The sequence below is a fragment of the Haliotis cracherodii genome, unplaced genomic scaffold (genome assembly GCF_022045235.1).
Source record: "Haliotis cracherodii isolate W230 unplaced genomic scaffold, xgHalCrac1.p SCAF_11, whole genome shotgun sequence".
Classification (NCBI taxonomy): Eukaryota; Metazoa; Mollusca; class Gastropoda; order Lepetellida; family Haliotidae; genus Haliotis; species Haliotis cracherodii.
Window position 1 is genome coordinate 33,671,846 of NW_027266266.1, and position 19,876 is coordinate 33,691,721.

General features: G+C 40.3%; 1 protein-coding gene and 1 pseudogene across 1 annotated transcript in view; one reads left to right on the forward strand and one right to left on the reverse strand.

Annotated features, from left to right (window-relative positions):
- The window catches only part of LOC139455689 (short-chain specific acyl-CoA dehydrogenase, mitochondrial-like), a 95,624-nt gene that overhangs the window by 12,305 nt on the left and 63,443 nt on the right, over positions 1–19,876 (reverse strand). The window contains exon 11 of the mRNA XM_071237239.1: positions 12,418–12,474. Within this exon, the coding sequence (XP_071093340.1) occupies positions 12,418–12,474 (57 nt within the window). The remainder of the gene's footprint in view (positions 1–12,417; positions 12,475–19,876) is intronic.
- On the forward strand, positions 16,442–17,842 carry LOC139455976 (uncharacterized; annotated as a pseudogene).

A 19,876-nucleotide genomic window follows, 5' to 3' on the forward strand; every position in this document is an offset into this window, starting at 1 on the left:
ATCTCTCTTCCTAGCGTAAATAATCTGGTTCCTGACCCTATCAGCACCGTGTTTCTTACATAAACAATAACGACCTTTGACCCCTATCCCACATACAGAACATGTATAGTTTATATTTCCCCGCCTGATGTAATAAGAGTGTATACCACAGTAAATACCAACAGAACGTCAGTTACATTAAGTCTGCTTCCCCATGAGTGTAAATCTGCACAGATTCATGGTTATACATCTATCATATCATTTGTCTAAATGCAAATCACATCTCCACTGCTGAGACATGGCTATTTATTGATTAGCAGTCACTCTGACTCGCTCGCCCGCCCTAACTAGGTCATGGTTTATGTGTAGTTATTGTGTAACCTAAAATCGATACAGCAGTCAACCCAAACATGATAAATATGATCTCTCGGTCTTTTGGTTCCTCTGACGGTGTATAAAACTGACTTATTGTTGGTCTCGGTATTGGGTCAAGTTTTTTCCCATAAACGAGGAAGTATTCGTGCATGGCAGATTCAACATCCTTAAACGTTTGAATAGAATGTCCCTCCCTGCGCAGTTCTTCATGAATAAAATCTAATCTCTCCATTCTACGTCTGGTCCATTGTGACTGGGCTGCTTCAAGTTGTTCTAATGCTTTATTATGTCGTTTACGCTCCTCTTCAACTTCTTTAGCATTTGATTTCCTCAAAGTAGAAAATAAATAATTACTCCCCGAAAAAGCTAGAGCATTAACAATAGCTCCACCAATCATCATCACAATTGATGCCATATTATATGAATATTTTATATTCAAATGTTCAATTACTTCATTATATCTTCCGGGATAAGCCCTTGTTTGATGAGCATATCTTTTGTTGCCATTGCCAATCTGATATGAAGAATCATCATACCTATATTATAACCATTAAAATCTAGCTTGGGTGGTGTGGCTTTAGTAATCATTTTAGCCATATGGGCATAGCCAATGGCCAAGCCGCTAACCACCGCTGAATGATACGTTGCGTTTACCAACATTTTACCGTCTGTAACTGGAGTAGTCATGCTTCTTATAGTATTATATGAAGGCTAACCTCCAATTGAACTTGTTGTTGTGACATCGGGGGTGATGTTTTCTCTTCTCCGGTCTTATAAAACAACCATACAGCCGCTATAGCAACAAGTCCTACTAGTGTCCAAGTTTTAATCGGATCAATATTTGAATTATTCATTAGTTTCGCTTTCATCGCAAGCCCCCCTATCCTACCAGACCCGATTTTTGGGGGTTCTTCCTCATCACTCTGGCTTGTTTTTGTGTTTCCGCATTCACTATCTGTTGTGTTTGTGTTGCAATCGGGGATATTTCCTCGTTCACAAACTGTTGTGTTTCCGCAATCTGTTGTGTCACTTGAGTCTCCATTATTATTAAGTGGGCACGTATGTTTAAATTGACAATACCTAGCCATTATTAAAGCTGTGGTGAGTTGAGCTAAGAACATTCCATATCTATGATAAAACTCACAGCTCACTGAGCTTATAGCGTGTTCGATGAATGGGTCTTTCTCTACAATGCGATGTTCTGCTGGGATAGGGAGAAACGTACTAGCTACGACTGTGTATAGTTGTAATATAGACGACCCTATCGTTTTAGTCATGGTAGCTCCCAGTCTAGACTCGTAACGCGCATACAGTTTTTTTAATTTCTTCATTGGTCATGTTATCAATTTTTTCGATGGTATAATTTTCCCCCAAATATTGGGAATATTTTCCACCGGCTACCAAAGCGGTGAGTCTTTCTCTATGTTTATCTAAAGATTTATCTCTGACTACTTCTGCATGTTGATCAGATTCTTTGAGCATTTGTTCGATGAGTTCATCGCATTCCATAATGTAATACCTAAGGAGATATTTAAGTCTAACATAATATAATATGACATATCCAATACATCCCGTAATAATAAACTGTTGTGAAAGAATGAGGATTTCAAACCACACTATGTCATATTAACCGCTAATGTTCAATTTATCGTATTTTTGCTATAATTTTGCCACATTTTGCTATAATTTTGCCACATTTTGCCACATTTGCTATAATTTTGCCATATTTTTGCTTAGCAGTTGCTATATTTGCTATAATTTTGTGTAGCAGTTGCTATATTTGCTATAATTTTACCATAATTTGCTAAGCAATTGCATAAGCAGCTGGTTGATCGGTTTTTAATACGAGTTTACAGTGCTTCATTGCTGCTTACAGTTTTCTGACTTTATCTCGTTCGAGCTTGGTATAAATAACATCATTTTCGCGTAGACATTCCTCGAATGAATCTTGGTCTTTGCAATGAAACAGGGCTACCCATTTGGTCTGCTCTCTGAGATCTTTCAGGACAGAGTTGTATTTTTGAGTAAGTACCCAAACGCTATGCTGAGTATGCCGTCCGAAGAATGCTAAATACGAAAGCATATCTTTCTTTTTGGTGAGTTCTTTACTCGCGCTGCAGTTGTCTATTATGAAAAGGGTTGATTCTCCTTTGTATTTATCGTGACATACTCGTAAACAGTCTTGTAAACGATCGCCCGGATAAACTCTGTGTACCCCATCGTCATTCATTACCCAATCTCTCGATAGGTATGTTTTATTAACGCTTATAGTCGGGCACAGAATAATAATATGATCGAAAACGTCCTGATAATGACTTTGTAAAATATCTAGAATAAATGCTGTTTTTCCACAACCCGTTTGCCCGCATATGATAGCACAGTGCCGTTCTTTAGGTAAAAGATTATTAATAGATTGCTTGCACGAATCGTCCATTCTGTATATTAAGTTGCGCATCCATAATCACGTACAAATATATGTTTAATTTACCAGCTTAGTTATCTGTATACTGACACCCTCACTGGCATTTTCTATTCTCCTCCAACTGCCGTGTAGTTGGTCATCGTCCGTTGTTTGCATCTCGAGCCATAGCGCGTACTTCGTGGTGAGGTATTCACCCATCGATACACCCCCGAGAGACAGATCTTTCACAACTGCATTAGCTTCTGGGCTTCGTTTTATAGAAGGGAGTTTTTTAAATCTCATCCCACTGTTGATACGCTAGCATTCCTTGACTATATAGTTGATTAGGAACGCCCTCGATAGTCAATTCTACTTTTGTAATCTTGGGATTGTAGAACTTCTCGGTATTTCTTTTAATTGCATCGGAGGGGTCCTCGAACAACATTAAAATACCCTTCAACGATCTTGTGGGGATGTTTAGATTGATATTCCACGTCATATCTTTTTTGTTCCTCGTGATCTTTCGATGTCGAAGCACGCGATCGTACAAAATGGCTAAACTTCCTGGTTACGAATTTGTCTGGGTAATTGGGGATCTGTTATCATATCATACTCCAGCGAGATATTGTCAATGGAATAGCTAGCATCTTCAGCAGCCCTGATTACTCTGCCGTAGTCATTAAAATTGATTTCGTATTCTTACCTGTCGCCTAGGGATGCTTGATAAAAGGGCATGTGGGAATCTAGTTATTCAAAGTCTAGCGGAATATAGAATCAGTTACCTAATGCCTTGGCAACAGCCAGATCTTTTACGACGGTATTATCACCATTTTCAGCACCCACACGCAGTTTCAATGTCTTCCGATTACAAATACCTTGGTACTGTAAGCGTTCCTGCTCTTTATCCGTTCTCCAGAGATCCATGTAACAAGCGTTTGATTCTGATCAATCGTACTCGGGTTATTAGTTATAGTTACAGACTGACGAATTGCTTTGACCCTCAATGGATCTCAAAGTCTACGTTGTGGGTTTAACTTACGAAGACATTGTTATATTGAAATTATGTAACCTTATGTTTAATATAAAAATGGATGATTTTAATCTAGATGATTTTGATAACCCTAGTACAATCGAAGAGGGTACTGATGAAACCAGCTTTCGTGTCATGAATCTTAATGATGAAACCAGCTTTGGTGGCATGAATCTTAACGATGAACTTTTACAATCAACCGTTAATGATTATTATGATACCTTTACAGATGTTAGTCCTATTGTTCGTGACTATTCAAAGTTTACGATAGATAGTAAAGTAATATTGCGACTGCGCGGCGCTCCGGATATTGATCTTATGAATTCTCGTACTCGTAAGCCCCTAGCCTTGCCTACGATAGCCGCTAAACACGGCATCAGCACTGTTCGTGATGAATTAGGTTTTGTAGACTACTCACGAGGAGCAAAACTTTCCGCGAAGGCTACTAAGGTTCTTCGGACTGTGCGTACTGAACTCGGTAACATAGATAATTTGTAAGAAAGCTTGAAGGTGGCCTCGCACGGACTCGGAGAAATCTTGGATACCTACTACGATAATTCCATGTTACAGGTCACATCCTCGGAGTTCAGTATTAGGGAATTACGAGGTCTTGACAAGGCAATGCGAACAATGCGGGGAGAACTCATCAATAATATAGCTAAGCTATCTCAAATTGACAAGCATATACTGTAAACAGCTATATTTCTGCGCCGTTAAAATATTGCGAATACCACACCAAAGACAATACTGCGACGAGATATTTTTGTGAGATTACCAAACAATAGACAGCTTCTCTCCGAAGCTAGTTAATCTGAGTTGGCCGGAAAGTTGACCGGAAGAGATTGCAAGGGGTAACAGTGACACTAATTGGTCTGCTTACACTGTCATTTGTGATGTATTGTGTGACCATTCTGCATTCATTTGTGTTTTTAACTTATTGAGTAACTTGTGGTTTTGGTTGATGATTTCAACATTTGATGACGTGTTGCAATGAATAAAGTATGTATGTATTATTTATACTTATTTTTGCGTTTTTAATTTTTGCGATTGAGTCTCGTTCGCAAAACTCGCAATAATAAAAAGGTCGCAAAAAATTCCCTGTTTACAGTAGCTTATGAGAAAACAAAACTTGAACAGGCGGGTGATGAATTCAGTAGACGTCATGTTGCAGAAAGATTGCGTAACTTAGAAGACGAAAGATCGGCCCGCCTCGAGGCTGCTTCCAGTAATAGAAAGGCACTTCGTTCACAAATCAGTCAAATTCGAGAAACTATCGATGAAGTCCTCAACGATGACACTACACTAACCGATAAAATTAAAACATTGTTCAGAGAACAGGGAATAACCGTTGCCAGTATTTTAACCGCATTGGGATTGATTATATCGACTTTGACTCTCGCGTTAACCGTTGGCAGCAGACCACCCACACCTCCCACACCGCCTAGTGATAGGGGTGGTATAAAAGAGTGGATAAAAAAGCATTTAAAAGCATTAGGTTCAACACTGGGAAAGTTCGCTGGGAAAGCCGCGTCTGCACTTCCCGGTATAATAGGGAGTATAGTTTCCTGGCTCTTGAATTTATTAGCTAAGACCACCACTTGGCTTAGTCAAAACTCCACCCACTACAAGCGCTGTTTTTTCATCAATATGTTGTTGATTTTTAGCTCCAATATGCGGTGGCACTTGTGGTTGTGTGTTAGTGGACATGTGAGTAGATAACTGTGGCTTGAATATTTCCGTTTCGCCTGAGTTTGTTTGCATTATTAATTTGACATTAATATCTGAAATTATACCTGTATTTTGTTGATCGGTAGCAATAACAATTTTTTTATTATAACCTATCACTTGACCGATCTTAAGTTCCATATTACTAGGAGACATGTATAGTCCCGGCGCATAAACGTAGTTTGGATTGAGCATACTGTAATACATCTTGATAACGTTTTATAGAAGATGGTATGTCAGCTGGTGAATTAATAGCATCCTCAACATTTGTGACAAACTGTTTTTGTGCATCAAGTGCCGGCCCAGAACCAATAATGCACGTTCGTGTTTGCGATTGTGCACCAAGAATTGCCCATACATAAGTTCTTATTGATTCATTAACTCTTTCAAATCCTGGGTTAGTAAAATTATTTTCTGTTTTATCATTTAGGAATTCATTCCAAGCTTTCGCGGTATCGTTCATTTGTACAACCTTTTTGATGGTGAAAGCAACACCACCCTTAAAGTTCATACGATCATCTCTCCACACGTTACTCGAGAGAGCAAAGCTCGGAAAGAGCCGACCACTTTTCAGGAAATCAGAGTTTGTACCAGCGTACGGAACACCTAGACCATGGTTTGCTCCTTTAATGCGCCAATCTTTACTTGTAGAAACATTAAATTCCTGACAAATACGTTCAAATGCCCACCTATTGTACGGATTATTTGTGGAATTCCATGCTCGATCCTGCGATAATGGAGCACTAATTTCTTTAAGTATACGTCTAATCTGATAGTATACGTGAAATGTTACAACAGACTTATTCAGTTCAAATCCTGGAGCATAAAGAGATACACCACATCCCGTTGTGGCACACCATATGGCAAAGTTTAACTGATTCTGCCAAAATTGCATCGGATTGTGAAACCAATCGTGTACCATTTTATCGCTAGTTGCCATGACCCTGTACTTTTCAAAGATATCAGGGAATTTAACGAAAAACTCAGCACCAGAGGCAGTTACTATAATCGATTGATTAGTAACATAAATTGATTTCATATTTAAGTTATGATATAGTGTTTGTCACACTCCCAGGAATAACAAATGGTCAGTCTATTGAACTGCTTCATACTATCGATAACTCGGATGGACAACTCGAAGTAGCTCTATGTGATGTAACGTATTACCCACAGTGGACCAACATAAGTGCTGCGAGAAGCAATAATGAGTTCTTAATAAATAAACAACAAACCATTATACCTGATGGGTATTACAGCGTATGCTCACTCAATGAAGAAATGTTTAAGCCTTCGGGAGTTAGTCTCACACAAAATGAGTCGAATGGAATGTTGATTTTTAGTGCTGGAGAAAAGACTATAATTCTTCTCCCATACTTAGAAGTTGCACGCGGAGGAGGTAAAGTATTAAACCCCAACGAAATAGTGCAAGGAGTTAAATTACCCGATTTAGTTCCTATAAAGAGTTGTGCATCCATCTTGATCAGACCAGTACAACGGATAATATTCAACTCGAAAGTCCTTCAACTCTACTGCGATCTATTCCAGTCAAAGATGAAAAATACAATAGCGGTAGAACGGACTCTTTCTCATCATTACAATATACAAAATTAAAGCGTGGTATTATTTCAGACCTCAAAATGTCTGTATTAGATGTAAAACACCAACCTGCACATATAGGATACTTGAGTGTAACACTCCATATCATAAATAACGGTTGATTCATCAGGCCCTGGAACGCTCAGACAATGTAATACAATTGCGCTTTCCGATCTCTGAGACACAGAAGTATTTGGTAAATCCGGTATCGATGGCAAGTTATACGCTTTACACTTACAAGATAATGTATACAAGCGGAAAGAAGTTACATTCACAGGTAATCTAGAAGATTTAAGCCATGTCGACGTTAGTGGACTCCATAAAAACACTTTGTACAATCTTATTCTCAACGGTGATAATAAATGGACTATGGTCGAAGCAAACATCGAGTGGCTACTAAATATCGTCATTACCCCACCGTATGTGATGATGGGTAAAACACATAATTTAACTAAGATAATAAATAGTGGTATCGTACCAGCGGCTTATATCCCATCAAAAGGAAAAAGTGTGTTAGTCACCCCCCTGCCAGAAAACCCAGGTCACATGTTATATAGTCGTCCTGCAGTAAAAAATGTTAGTTTAAATTTGGTTACAGAATTCAATGATATTAAACTGAACTTGAGTGCAATACCTAATATTTCTAAGCTTATTATTGAAGTCTTGTTTGGAGATGGACCAGAAAATGCCTTTGAAATATTACCAGGCCTATCGATTAAATGGCTAAAGAAACATCAACGTCAACGTTGCAGTAATATTCATATTGGAGGATCAACCGTTGCAACCCTTGAGGGGGTTCAAATTATTAAAAGTGGTAGTATTTCTCTTACTAAGATATTCATGCCGTATAATATTAATTTGATAAGGTTGATGTATACTCTCAAAACATTTAAGCAAGACCAATTAAAGACTATTGTATGACCATAATATACACTATGAGTTTATATCCGGCGCTCAATGAGGCATCTGAAAAGATGGATACTGCTGATGGATTTAGATTACATCAAATGAGCGACATAAAACATCGAATAGAGGAGAGGGAGTTGAGACTTGGATTGTATAAAAAGTATCGCAGAGCCGTGAATGCTCTCGACGGAGTTGACACTGCACTTGTGACAGCTGGCATGGGACTCGGTGTAGCCGGTGTAGGTTTATTATCAACTATAATCGCCGCGCCTAACGTACTTGGCATGGAAATAGCCGCTGGAGTCTCAGGAATGGCAGGAATTGTGATAAAATTCATTTCTCGTAGGTTACAAAAGAAAGCATTAAAACACGATAATATTAGGATACTCGCCGAAGCAAAGTTGAACAGCGTTGAGGATCATATTTCGACAGCAATGGCTGATTGTAAGATATCCGAGGAGGAGTTTCGTTTAGTGTTGTCGGAACTCACCAAATACAATGCAATGAAGCAGGAGATTCGGTCAAATTCTCGTAAGATAAGTGGTATTAGCGAAGACGAGAAAAAAAAGTACATAGAACAGGGGAGGCAACAAGCGCGTCAATTATTCCGTGCCAAAACCAAAGAACTGGTTGGAGATTAAAAATAGATTGCTTACTATCATTAGATCACATTTAGACGAATGCTTACATAAGTATATAATAATGGAATTTATGCTGAAGGACAAAATTATACAATGGAGAGAATTACCACAAGGTATATATTATATCAGTGATGTCAAACCAACCAAATACGGTCATCAAGTGTTTCTTTTCAATTACCAAGAAGAGTATATAGTCTGGTCTCCTAGTAAAATGAACGAAGAACTTAGTAAAAATGTTGAATATCAATTCGTTAGAAATAATGGTATACGTATAAATAAAAATAATAGAGAATATTTTCATTACAGTTTAGTTTAGTTTCATCATCAGTGGTGAGCTAGAGCCAATTTAACTTAATCTTATGACTATCGTTGAATTGCATCATTATTTTTTGCATAAAAAATTCCATCTGTAGTGGCAGTATAGGTATATAAATCTGGCTCCAGTGGAAGTGGTCCAGAACCCCCATTACCTATACTACTGTGGCTGTCTGCTGTGAGGGTAGATCAAAGGCGTCTGGGTAAAGCTTCCATTCTGTGGGAGCGACTTTGCCTGGCTGAGATAATGCATTGCTAGGATGTTTCGGCAGCCCAGAATGTGTTTGACCTGGAACTGAATCTCCAGATGATCTGCCAGGTGAAACAATCAGAATGTCTGCTGCAGGAGGATAGGCATCCTCAATATCCAGGCTGATGAGCACATCCTGTACCTGGATCTGGGATCGCAGTAGCCTGAGCGTGGTCATCCTGAAATAAGGTGGATGTGCCAGGTAGCCTTTGTTGAAAGCGGCGAGGTTGTGGATCATCCTGTTTGTCCGAGTCCTTCTTGGGGACCAGGAAGACATGTGAATAGAAGCTCGGTGTTATGTCTGGGGCGTGTATAACCTCTATATCTTTCTTGTCTACCAGTGACGTGATGTTCTGGCTCAGTAGCTGCTGCTGAGTAGGGGGGTATGTATCCACTATGGGGGACGAAGTGAGTGGTGGGTCGTCCATAAGCATCAGCTTGTACTGTTGTCGGATGACGTTGGTGACATATGGGTCCCCCAGGATCTCCCAATTTTGACAGAATCGATCCAGTCTCCCACCTACTGGAGTGTCAACAAGTTGGACGGCTGGAGGTGGGAGGTCCCAGTCGTGCCTGTCTGGCGATTCACTTGAAGTTCCTGCAGTCGGCGTTACCTCCCTTGGACTGGTATGCGCCAGAGGACTTTCTTTTCCTCTGCCTCTGCCCCGAGAGGTTGAGGTGGAGCCCCGCCCCCGAGTCTGGAGGGTGTTGCATTGTGGCTGGTAAGAGCCAGACTGGGACGCCTTAGCAAAGGCTGGCTGTGACACCTTGGCCAGGGCCTTGAGAGCCATCTCATCTCCGGTTAAGGCTGAGACCCGGGAGTGTGTCTTGGATATCTGTCCATTAAAGAGTTCAGAGGGAGACCAAGGTTGATGCAGAAGGTTTCTCTTAAAATCTGGTTAAAATCAGGTACCCTAGGCGTCTATTGGCTGTGAGCTCCATCAGAGCAGCGTGCATATGAGAGCACATATGTCCCACTTGTTGTTGGAGGTAGGATACGACAGTTGTTAGGTGGTCAATCCTATAGGGTTTATCCTCCAATAAGTCCTGCAGTATAGCCATGGAGGACAACACTATCAGTGAAAGAGGTTTGAGGGTGTGGGGAATCTCGGTTTCCACATAGGCGAGTTTACTGTCTGAAACTCGAACTGAGATGGAGCAGTTCGATTAAGTCATGTGGTGCAGATCCTCACCTAGGGTATGAGTGCGGTCTGCGACTTGAAGAGAGTGGACTGGGTAGTCATCTCGTCTTGCCTCCAATCTGTCTACCAGCCAGTCTGGGACTTGGTCTAAACCCAGGTTGGACTTGCCATCCGTGGGTGTGTCGTCATAAAAGCGGATGAAGGTGCCCTCCGAGGAGTCGGACCGATAGCCACCGGAGCTTCTGTGAACTGGCGAGCGGCTCCAAGATTGATGACCCTGAAGATAAGATTTGCTGTCACTCCAACGTGAAGATGTCCTTGGGGAAACCGAGTCCACAGAGTAACGAGAGGTAGATGGCGTCTGTATAATCGACCGACGAGGCCAGGCAGAGGCGCGGGCTTCTGTATAGGCGCTGTTGGATAGATAGGTGCCGTCTGTAAGGGCGCTTGAAGTGGCGTCTGCAGAGACTCTGTCCGGAAGATAGTACAGAGGCTGTTTGGTAAGTGAGCGCCACGTCGGGTGTCAAGGTGGCCGAAGCCGTAAAGATAGACACTGTAATGGTCGTCAGAGTGCTCTGAGTCGAGGCTGCAACCGTGGGGTCTGACATCAAGGTAGCAGTTGAGGACTGGGGGGTAGTCATCCTGGGCCGGTGTTTCCTGACCTGCTGTGTTCTGCATTTCTGTGAAACACGGAGATACTGACTGAAAGCTGTGGGTGTAAGCAGTAGAGTCTTTACATCGGTGACCCCGGAGGCATTGAGATGTCACTTCCTTTGGTCACGTGGGAGCTGCGTGATAGTGTTGGCCTCTCAGCTAGTTGGAACAAAGACCTTCACACAGCTTTTCACTCTCAAGAACAAGCAGTAATATGCATAAAGGAGTAATGCAGGATAAGTAAAAATTATACAATATAAGGATTGAAGTTGAAATACAACTTCAATCGTTCATGAAAACAGATACATATATACAGACACCAGGAAGCAGGACCAAATCATTCTTGTCATGACCAACTTAGTCAGAGACTGTCAGCTGATCATAGATGTCACGCACATGTCAGATAGATATTTTCATCAAGTCCAATAGCTTTCCACGGAGATATAGTGTTCTTCCTGTACTCCAGGGTCACATCGATGCCTTTCTTGAAGATTCTGGTCCGCACTTTATGTTCTGTGCGGAGAATATACGCCTTTTCCGACAACTTACCCCTGTACTTTTTCAAAACAACAGGTAGATCTGTACGGATGGACATTTTTCTATCTCTCAACATTGCCGAGTTTGAGAAACTAGCTTGCCACACATCCTGTCTATCAGCCATATTGACAAATTTCACAACTATAGGCTTAGGAGAGTTTTTTGTATGTTCATTTCTGGTGTGGTGTGGCAGCCGGTGAATGTTTACAACATCCAAGGCGGAAGTAAACCCTATGTCCGAGAAAGTTTCTGACATGCTATACCTTGTTGTTTACTGTCAGGGATGCCATAGACAAGCAGGTTTTGTTTTCGGGAATACATTTCTCGCGCAAGCAGTGTATTTTCCAATTCGCTTTTGTTACATGAGGCATGATCAGTGTTCATCTCGACATTTTGTACTAAGTTATCAGTTCTTTATGACTCAATATGTTGGCTGTTGATATAGTCATAGACTTTAGAGTGTGAAAAGGATTAACTTAGAGGCATCAAGTGGAAATTTGATACCTCATTTAATGTCACATTTCAATGTCACAGTAGAATTATTTGTGAATACATTATTATGCATATATATTGTGGATTGTTACTGTTAGGCAATCTTAGCCATGACCTACAGTTGCTGCTTCTCCCAGTGCTTTGCATTCTGTGCGCCAATCTCTGATACTTTTTTTTGTCATTATAGTAATTAAAGTATAAGTAAGAACTACTATACTACAAAATACCTTGAACACTGGACGTATTTCTGAGCAAAAATGGGCAAGCATCTAACATTTTACCTGGGCCATTGATCAAACAGTGACAAAGGTGAAATGCAATGTGTGCAGTGAGTGACAGTGATAACGTGAATAAGAGCAAGTAACACAACATACCTGATGGGCAGCAAATGTAGCAGCTTCTGATGCTGCCAACTTAGCCATGGCTGCTTCCTGAAATACATCATAAGGATGTAACAAGGTTAAGAACTCTCATTCACTTGCTCAAAGTTATGCCAAAAATCTGATGATGTGCTGTCTTCATGTCTGTCAAACATACTAAACACACAGAGTGTTCATTTGGAACATAAATCAGATACATCATCACACCTTGTTACAGCTTCAACACTTTAAAATTATTATATAATCAATAATTTCTATTATTATTTGAAGATGCTTAATTCATAACATCAACTTTTAGTTCTTTAGTATGATCAAGGTAAAGCAACTGATATATATCTCTTCATATCTTGTTTGTGCATGTATCGAAAATTTTATGTTTATGGTACAAAGTGTAAAACATGCAAATATCAAACAATAACTATCATTGTTAATAATTCTACAAACACTACAGGCCTATTTTATCACTGCTATTAATCCTGTATTTTGGCTGTCCTCACACTATAAAATCTTCAGCTTTTCAACAGAAGTCCTCTTTACTGTCAATTATCCGTTATCAGTTGCCCAAAAATGGTATGTTGCTGCCCAAAGGCTCTAGCGCATGCGTAAGGTGGGAATCCTCACCACCTCTGTCCAACAATCAGCACCCAAGATGCAGATATTGGGGAGGTGGGTGGGAATTACTTTCTGTACTCCCAGCAGGTGGTGTGTGAATCCCCAGCTATCATGTACTTCCCACATTCGATGGTGAAGGAAACACTATCTCTGTCCCACAATACACCTCTAACTATTTACATGACCAGATAACGGAACTATTCAACTGTAAATAAGACACTAATAATGACTATTAAACTTTAACTGAGGACAAAGATTAACAACAGTGTGACAAACTACCAAAATGTGCAAGATAAAACTCAGAAAAGGTTTCAGATGTTGTTGCTAGCACACACAGGTTTCCTGCCTTGCACATGAGCAAGAGCCTTTGGGAAGCAAGATACTATTTCTTGCACAAGATTTATGGAGGTAGGATATTCACAGGAATAACGAGCAGTCAGCAGCAAGCAAATTGGCATGGACCACACCTGTTGTTGACAATGATGTCACGATGCTATGGGCCTCTGATCAGCATGCGGAAAAAATCATAATGCTCAGTGAGAATTCTTAAAAAAAATCACCAACATCTGTGCTGATAATATTTCTGATTATTTGGTCTAAACATTTGAGCATAAAGCATTTGCCAGCTACTAATCTAGTCAAAGTCACGACTGAACACAGCGTATAACAGTTCCAACAACAAACCCTTTGACAAAATATAGTATGCATACCGGGGAAGTCCACAACAAAACGCTGAATAACATGAAAAGCGAGGGCTTTCAGAACATTTTATTTGAATCTGAATAATTTCATCTCATGTTCAAAAGCATTCATCACCTATCTAATGAAGCAGTAGGAGTATTTGCTTGTGTGTTGTTTGACACCACAGTATTCCAGCCATGTGACAGAGGCCTGTAGATTATCCAGTCTGCACCAGACAAAATATAGTGACTGATATAATGAGCAACGTTCCACACTGTCGGGATATGATGACACGCAATCAATCTACCAAGTCACAGAGTCTGACCACCCGATCCATACAGACAAGGACATAGTAGGTGAATATGCCAAGATGAAAGTTTTTTTCTATTGATTAGGTTTATGATGTTAATTTGTTCAGGATTTCTCATGCATCTCTGTGGTCCAGAGGATAAAGATGTAGACTTGAATTCCAGTAAGGTTGCTGGTTGTGAGTTTAAACCCAGGTTTCAGCAATGAGTTTTTTGTATAATCTGAAATGTATATTGAAGCCTCAGTTTCACTTCTTCCTGTCATGTGATCAGGTGTGAGCACACAATCCCCATGCATTAGATGTACATGTGCTGTGTGATCCTCCATGTTGCCTGCCGATCAGTCTGTATGAAAGTATGTTGGAGCACAAATGTAAGTTTTCTTTTTGTATTTCTGACATTTTGTGATGATAGGTAAATGCATTTATATGCTATTGTACTTCTTAAGTTGAAAAAGTGAAATTAATGCATACATTTTAAGAAATGTCAAACATGTTTATATAGAAAGTTAAGGTCTAAATGTCACAAACTAAATTTCTTTTACTTTGTATTGTAAACCTCGTCACTTCGTCACTGGAGGCATCATTTCAATGTTAACAGTTCAAACGAAACTTTCAGTGTCAAACGTTTAACGATATGACACTGACAATAAATTCCCTGTGATGCGAGCGTTTCAGAGTTTTCGTGTTCTTGCATCTACATTTGTTTAGAAAAATTTACAGAGTGTGATAGGCAGGCAACATATCAACGTTAACTACGCCGTTATGTTCATGGAGTGTGCGGAGGGCCAGCAGTGTTCAACTACTGTAGAGGTAAACAGTACAAGTGTTGATGGCCAGCAGTGTTGACTGTATAAGAACAATCCTTGGAAGATTGGAAGGTCAGCAGTGTTCAACGATTGTACTGGTAAACCAAGAAGTTTGTGTGAACATTTGATATCGTGATCCAGTATTGTGATCTTGATCTTCTGTTGTGCTAATGTGAGATAATGGCATCACAAGACGACAGTGTTCATGTTTGTAACGTCCCTGATGGACAGAACGTTGAGAAAAACTTTCACCGTGAGAATCCTTTGGATGGTGAGAATGATGATAGTAGACGTTTACGTCAACAGAGAACTTTAACAGAAAAGGGAATCAGTGAACATTTACGTTTAATGACAGCTAAAACTGTTGCTGCTCTTTCAGCTTGTACAAAGAAGAAAAATGAACCTTGATCGTTTGACGGACAATTATGACAATTTACATTTGGTCAAAACTGGTTTTGATAGATTTAATGATTTGTTTTTCTCTTACAGAACATGTGTAGATATTTCTTGCAGTGAACTTGAGGAAGATGAGAAAACTAGTGTCATGAAGAGAGCTGAAGAGAAACTTTGTTCTTTCCTGAACTTTAGAGACACAATGGTGAGTTGGATTCAGTTTGTTGAAAAAAAAATGACAAATGAAGTTGAAGATGATTCTGTATCAAAGAACAGTTCAGTAAGATTTAATACATCAAAGCATTCTCTGAATTCAAGATCATCACGTAGCTCTTCAATCAAATCTTTACATACTCATGAAATGGCAAAACTTGCTGAGCTTCGTGCAGAGAAGTCCATGTTCGAAGCGCAGATGAAGGTGAAAGAACTTCAATTAGACATCCAGATCGCCAAGTCAACAGCCAGGGAAAAGGTGTTTGCTCAGATAGAAGGTCAACGAACCAATGGAGAGGTAAAACATATCAAAATGGAGCACGGTGAGACAAAGCAAACTTCGTTCTTCTCTAGTCCTTTGCCTCAATCTGGTAACAATTTTCCACCTGTGAATAGTGTTAGTGTTGATCAAACAGTATCAGAGTCTGGGCATTGTAGTCAGTCAAGTTGTCCTGTGTTCAATCCTTCTGCAACTGTATTTGTCCCTTCAGGTCAGAATCAACAAAGTAATTACCAACAGGAATATTTTGTCCCACCTGTTAGTCAGTCTTCAATGTTTGGGAATGTTGTTGTAGAAACTCAGAAGCAGATGGTCAACGCTATGTTTCTCCCCAAACCAGAGTTATCCAAGTTCAGTGGAGATCCTACCGAGTTTTCAGCATTTCTGATGGCATTTGATGCTCGGATCATCCCATACACAGCAAGTGATGCAGACAGATTGTATTACCTGGACCAGCAACTGCACGGTGAGCCAAAAGAACTTATTTCTGGTTGCATTCACATGGATACCTCTGTTGGTTACACAGTTGCAAGAGACATGCTTTGTAAGGAGTATGGTGATCCATATAAAGTTACTTCTGCATACCTGAACAAAGTTCGCTCTTGGCCTAATTTGAGGAATGATGATCATAAAGGCTTGAAACAGTTGTCTGTTCATCTCAGCAAATCCTATCATGTAATGCAAAGCATATCTCACATGAATGTTCTTAACCATGCCCCAAATATGCAGTCCATTGTTCAAAAGCTACCACTGTTTCTCCAATCCAAGTGGAGGGATCGTGTCACCAAGCTGAGAATGGATAAACGAAAGGACATTGTGTTCAAGGACCTGGTTGATTTCATAGACTTTGCCACAAGATCTGCCAATGAACCAACCTTTGGTAAGCAGGCTCTTTCTTACAAACCTGAAGACACTAATCGTAAGGATAAGCATCCTGAAAAGAACAAGTCTCATTCAACTACTTTTGCAATTCAAGTTACTACTGACACAACTAAACGCAGTTCTGTCCGATGTTATTCCTGTAAGCAACCACATGACCTAGATGACTGTAAGACATTTCTACAGAAATCCTTAGATGAAAGGCGGGCATATATAAAAGAAACCAGCAGGTGCTTCAGTTGCTATGGCTTGAATCACACATTCAAGGGTTGCATGAAGAAGAGGACTTGTAAGTATTGCAGTAAGCGTCACCCAACTGCTCTGCATGATAGTAACTTTCAGCCAATCAGGAGGCAGCAACTCTCTGACTCAACAGAAGAGAAGATCGGTGATGACACTTCTGTAAAACGGGTAACTACAGGTGCTACATTCTGTGGTTCTCAACGTTCCAATGTGTCTTACACCATCCTGCAGCCTATTCTTCCGGTTAAAGTGAGACAGAAAGGAAGTGACAAGGTTGTTACAACGTATGCCGTGTTGGATAATGGCAGCACAGGATGCTTCATTACTGAAGACCTTAAGGACAAACTCTCTGCCAGTTCTACCCCGACAACATTGAAGTTGCAAACGATGAACGGAACTGATTTTATCAGTATGCAAGCAGTATGTGATCTTGTTATCTCTGACCTTGCTGACAACCATTCTCTAAGTTTGCCACGCACATTTTGTAAGGAAGCCATGCCTGTTGACCACAATCACATTCCTAAACATGAACTGTTGATGAAAATTCCACATCTTAAGGATGTTTTGAATATGCTGCCACGATACCTACCGGATCTTGATATCGGACTTCTCATTGGAATTAACTGAGCAGCCGTTCTTCGACCACTGGAAGTTATTCCCACACAAGGCAATGGACCTTTTGCAGTGAGGTACAAGCATGGGTGGACAATTAATGGACCTCTTCAAATCAAGAATGATACTTACCACAAAGATTATGTGAAATTCATGAGCACAATATTGGCTAAAGGATATGCAACTGAAATTCCTGAAGACGAGCTACTTGGTAAGCCTGGACATCTTTGGTACCTAACCCATCATGGAGTTTATCATCCCCAAAAACCTAACAAAATAAGAGTCATCTTTGACTGCAGTGCCAAATCTGATGGGTTGTCTATTAATGATGTTCTTCTCCAAGGCCTGGACTTAGCCAACTCTCTCATCGGTGTTTTGACTCGATTTTGATCAGATCAAGTTGCTTTTATGGGAGATGTGGAATCGATGTTCCATCAGGTGAAAGTTCCTCAGAAGCATCAGGACTATTTACGTTTTCTATGGTGGCCTGATGGTGACGTCCACAATGAACTGAAAGAGTACCGCATGACAGCGCAAACCTTTCGAACCGTTTCTTCTCCAACGATTGCAAATTATGCTTTGAGAAGTACTGCAAGTAAAGCAAGAGGCAAATATGATGACAACGTTGCACAAACCATTGAAAGGAACTTCTACGTGGACGATTGTTTGAAGTCTGTAGAAAACGATGAAATAGCAACTGATTTGATTAGAAACCTGAGACAGGCATGTGCAGATGGTGGTTTCAATCAAACAAAGTTTACAAGCAACAGCAAAGCAGTGTTATTTACAATTCCTCAAGAGCACCGTTCAAAGGAAATACAAGCTGTTGATCTTAGCTATGATGTTGTTCCAATGGGAAGAGCACTGGGCATGCAATGGGACATTGCCTCGGATAGTTTTAAGTATATGGTGGACCTGCCTGAAAAACCATTCACTAGAAGAGGAATTCTGTCCATGGTATCATCACTATATGACCCCCTTGGGCTTGTATCCCCTGTGTTGCTGCCAGCAAAGAAGATACTTCAAGATCTGTGCAAGGACAAATCTCTTGACTGGGATGAGGATGTCGGACCTGAATACACGTGCCGTTGGTTGGAATGGCTTCAGGATATGGAATTGCTCAATGGTTTGACAGTAAGAAGATGTCTGGAACCTCCATTCTTTGGCAAAGTTGCTTCTCGGCAGCTTCATATATTTTCAGATGCTAGTACTACAGGCTATGGTTGTTCTGCCTACATCAGATTATTCAATGTCAATGGAAGCATTCACACTTCTCTACTTCTTGGAAAAGCTAGACTAGCTCCCTTGAAACATCAAACAATTCCACGATTAGAGTTGACAGCAGCTACTGTTTCTGTGAAGATTGGTCAGTTTTTGCTGAAGGAACTGGATCTGGATATTGATAGTATTACTTACTATACAGACTCCACTACTGTTCTCCATTACATTCGCAATGAGAAAAGCAGATTTCCAATCTTTGTTACCAACAGAGTGAAGTTGATTAGAGATTATACTAATCCTGAACAGTGGAAGTACATAGCTTCTAAATCCAATCCAGCTGACGTTGCTTCCAGAGGATCTAGCTGTTCAAAATTCTTGACATGCAAAGACTGGTTTGATGGACCATCATTCTTGACACTGCCAGATTCTGAATTTCCTGTATCTGAATTTCATGAATCAACAGAAACTTTAGGTATCACAACTTCACACGAAATGAAATCTTCCTGCAATGTAGATATTGTGGATAGACTTATCCATCATTATTCTTCCTGGTAGTTGAAAAGATCAGTGGCAATCTACCGCAGATTCTTCAATTTTCTTCAAATGAAATCTAAGCAAAACAGTGCTGAAATGAAAGACAGATGCTCAGTGAATGCACCATTGACTGTTCAAGAGCTTAAAGATTCAGAAAGCAGTATACTCACATTTGTTCAGAAAGCAGTATATGGACCTGAAGTTGCCATGCTTTCAGGACACAGAAAACAAGACATTTCATGCAAGTTGCCAGGAAATAGTTCAATTCGATGTTTGAATCCAGTCATCATCAATGGTTTGCTATGTGTGGGTGGACGGTTAAGCAAGGCGGATATATCTGATGGGATAAAGTATCCAGTTCTACTGCCTCGTAAAAGTCATGTAGCTTTACTCATTGTTCGTCAGATCCATGAGAGTTTAGGGCATGTTGGCAGAAATCATGTCATATCTGCTTTGAGGGAAGAGTATTGGATTCCCAATGCCAACTCTGCTGTGAGAAGTATCTTGAACAAATGTGTTGTTTGTAGAAGATTTAAGAAGCCAACCAGTGTGCAGATGATGTCTGATTTACCCACAAGCCGTGTTCAGCCATCACCACCTTTCACGTCTACTGGACTTGATTTTTTTGGACCTCATACTGTCAAGGAAGGACGCAAGAACATGAAACGG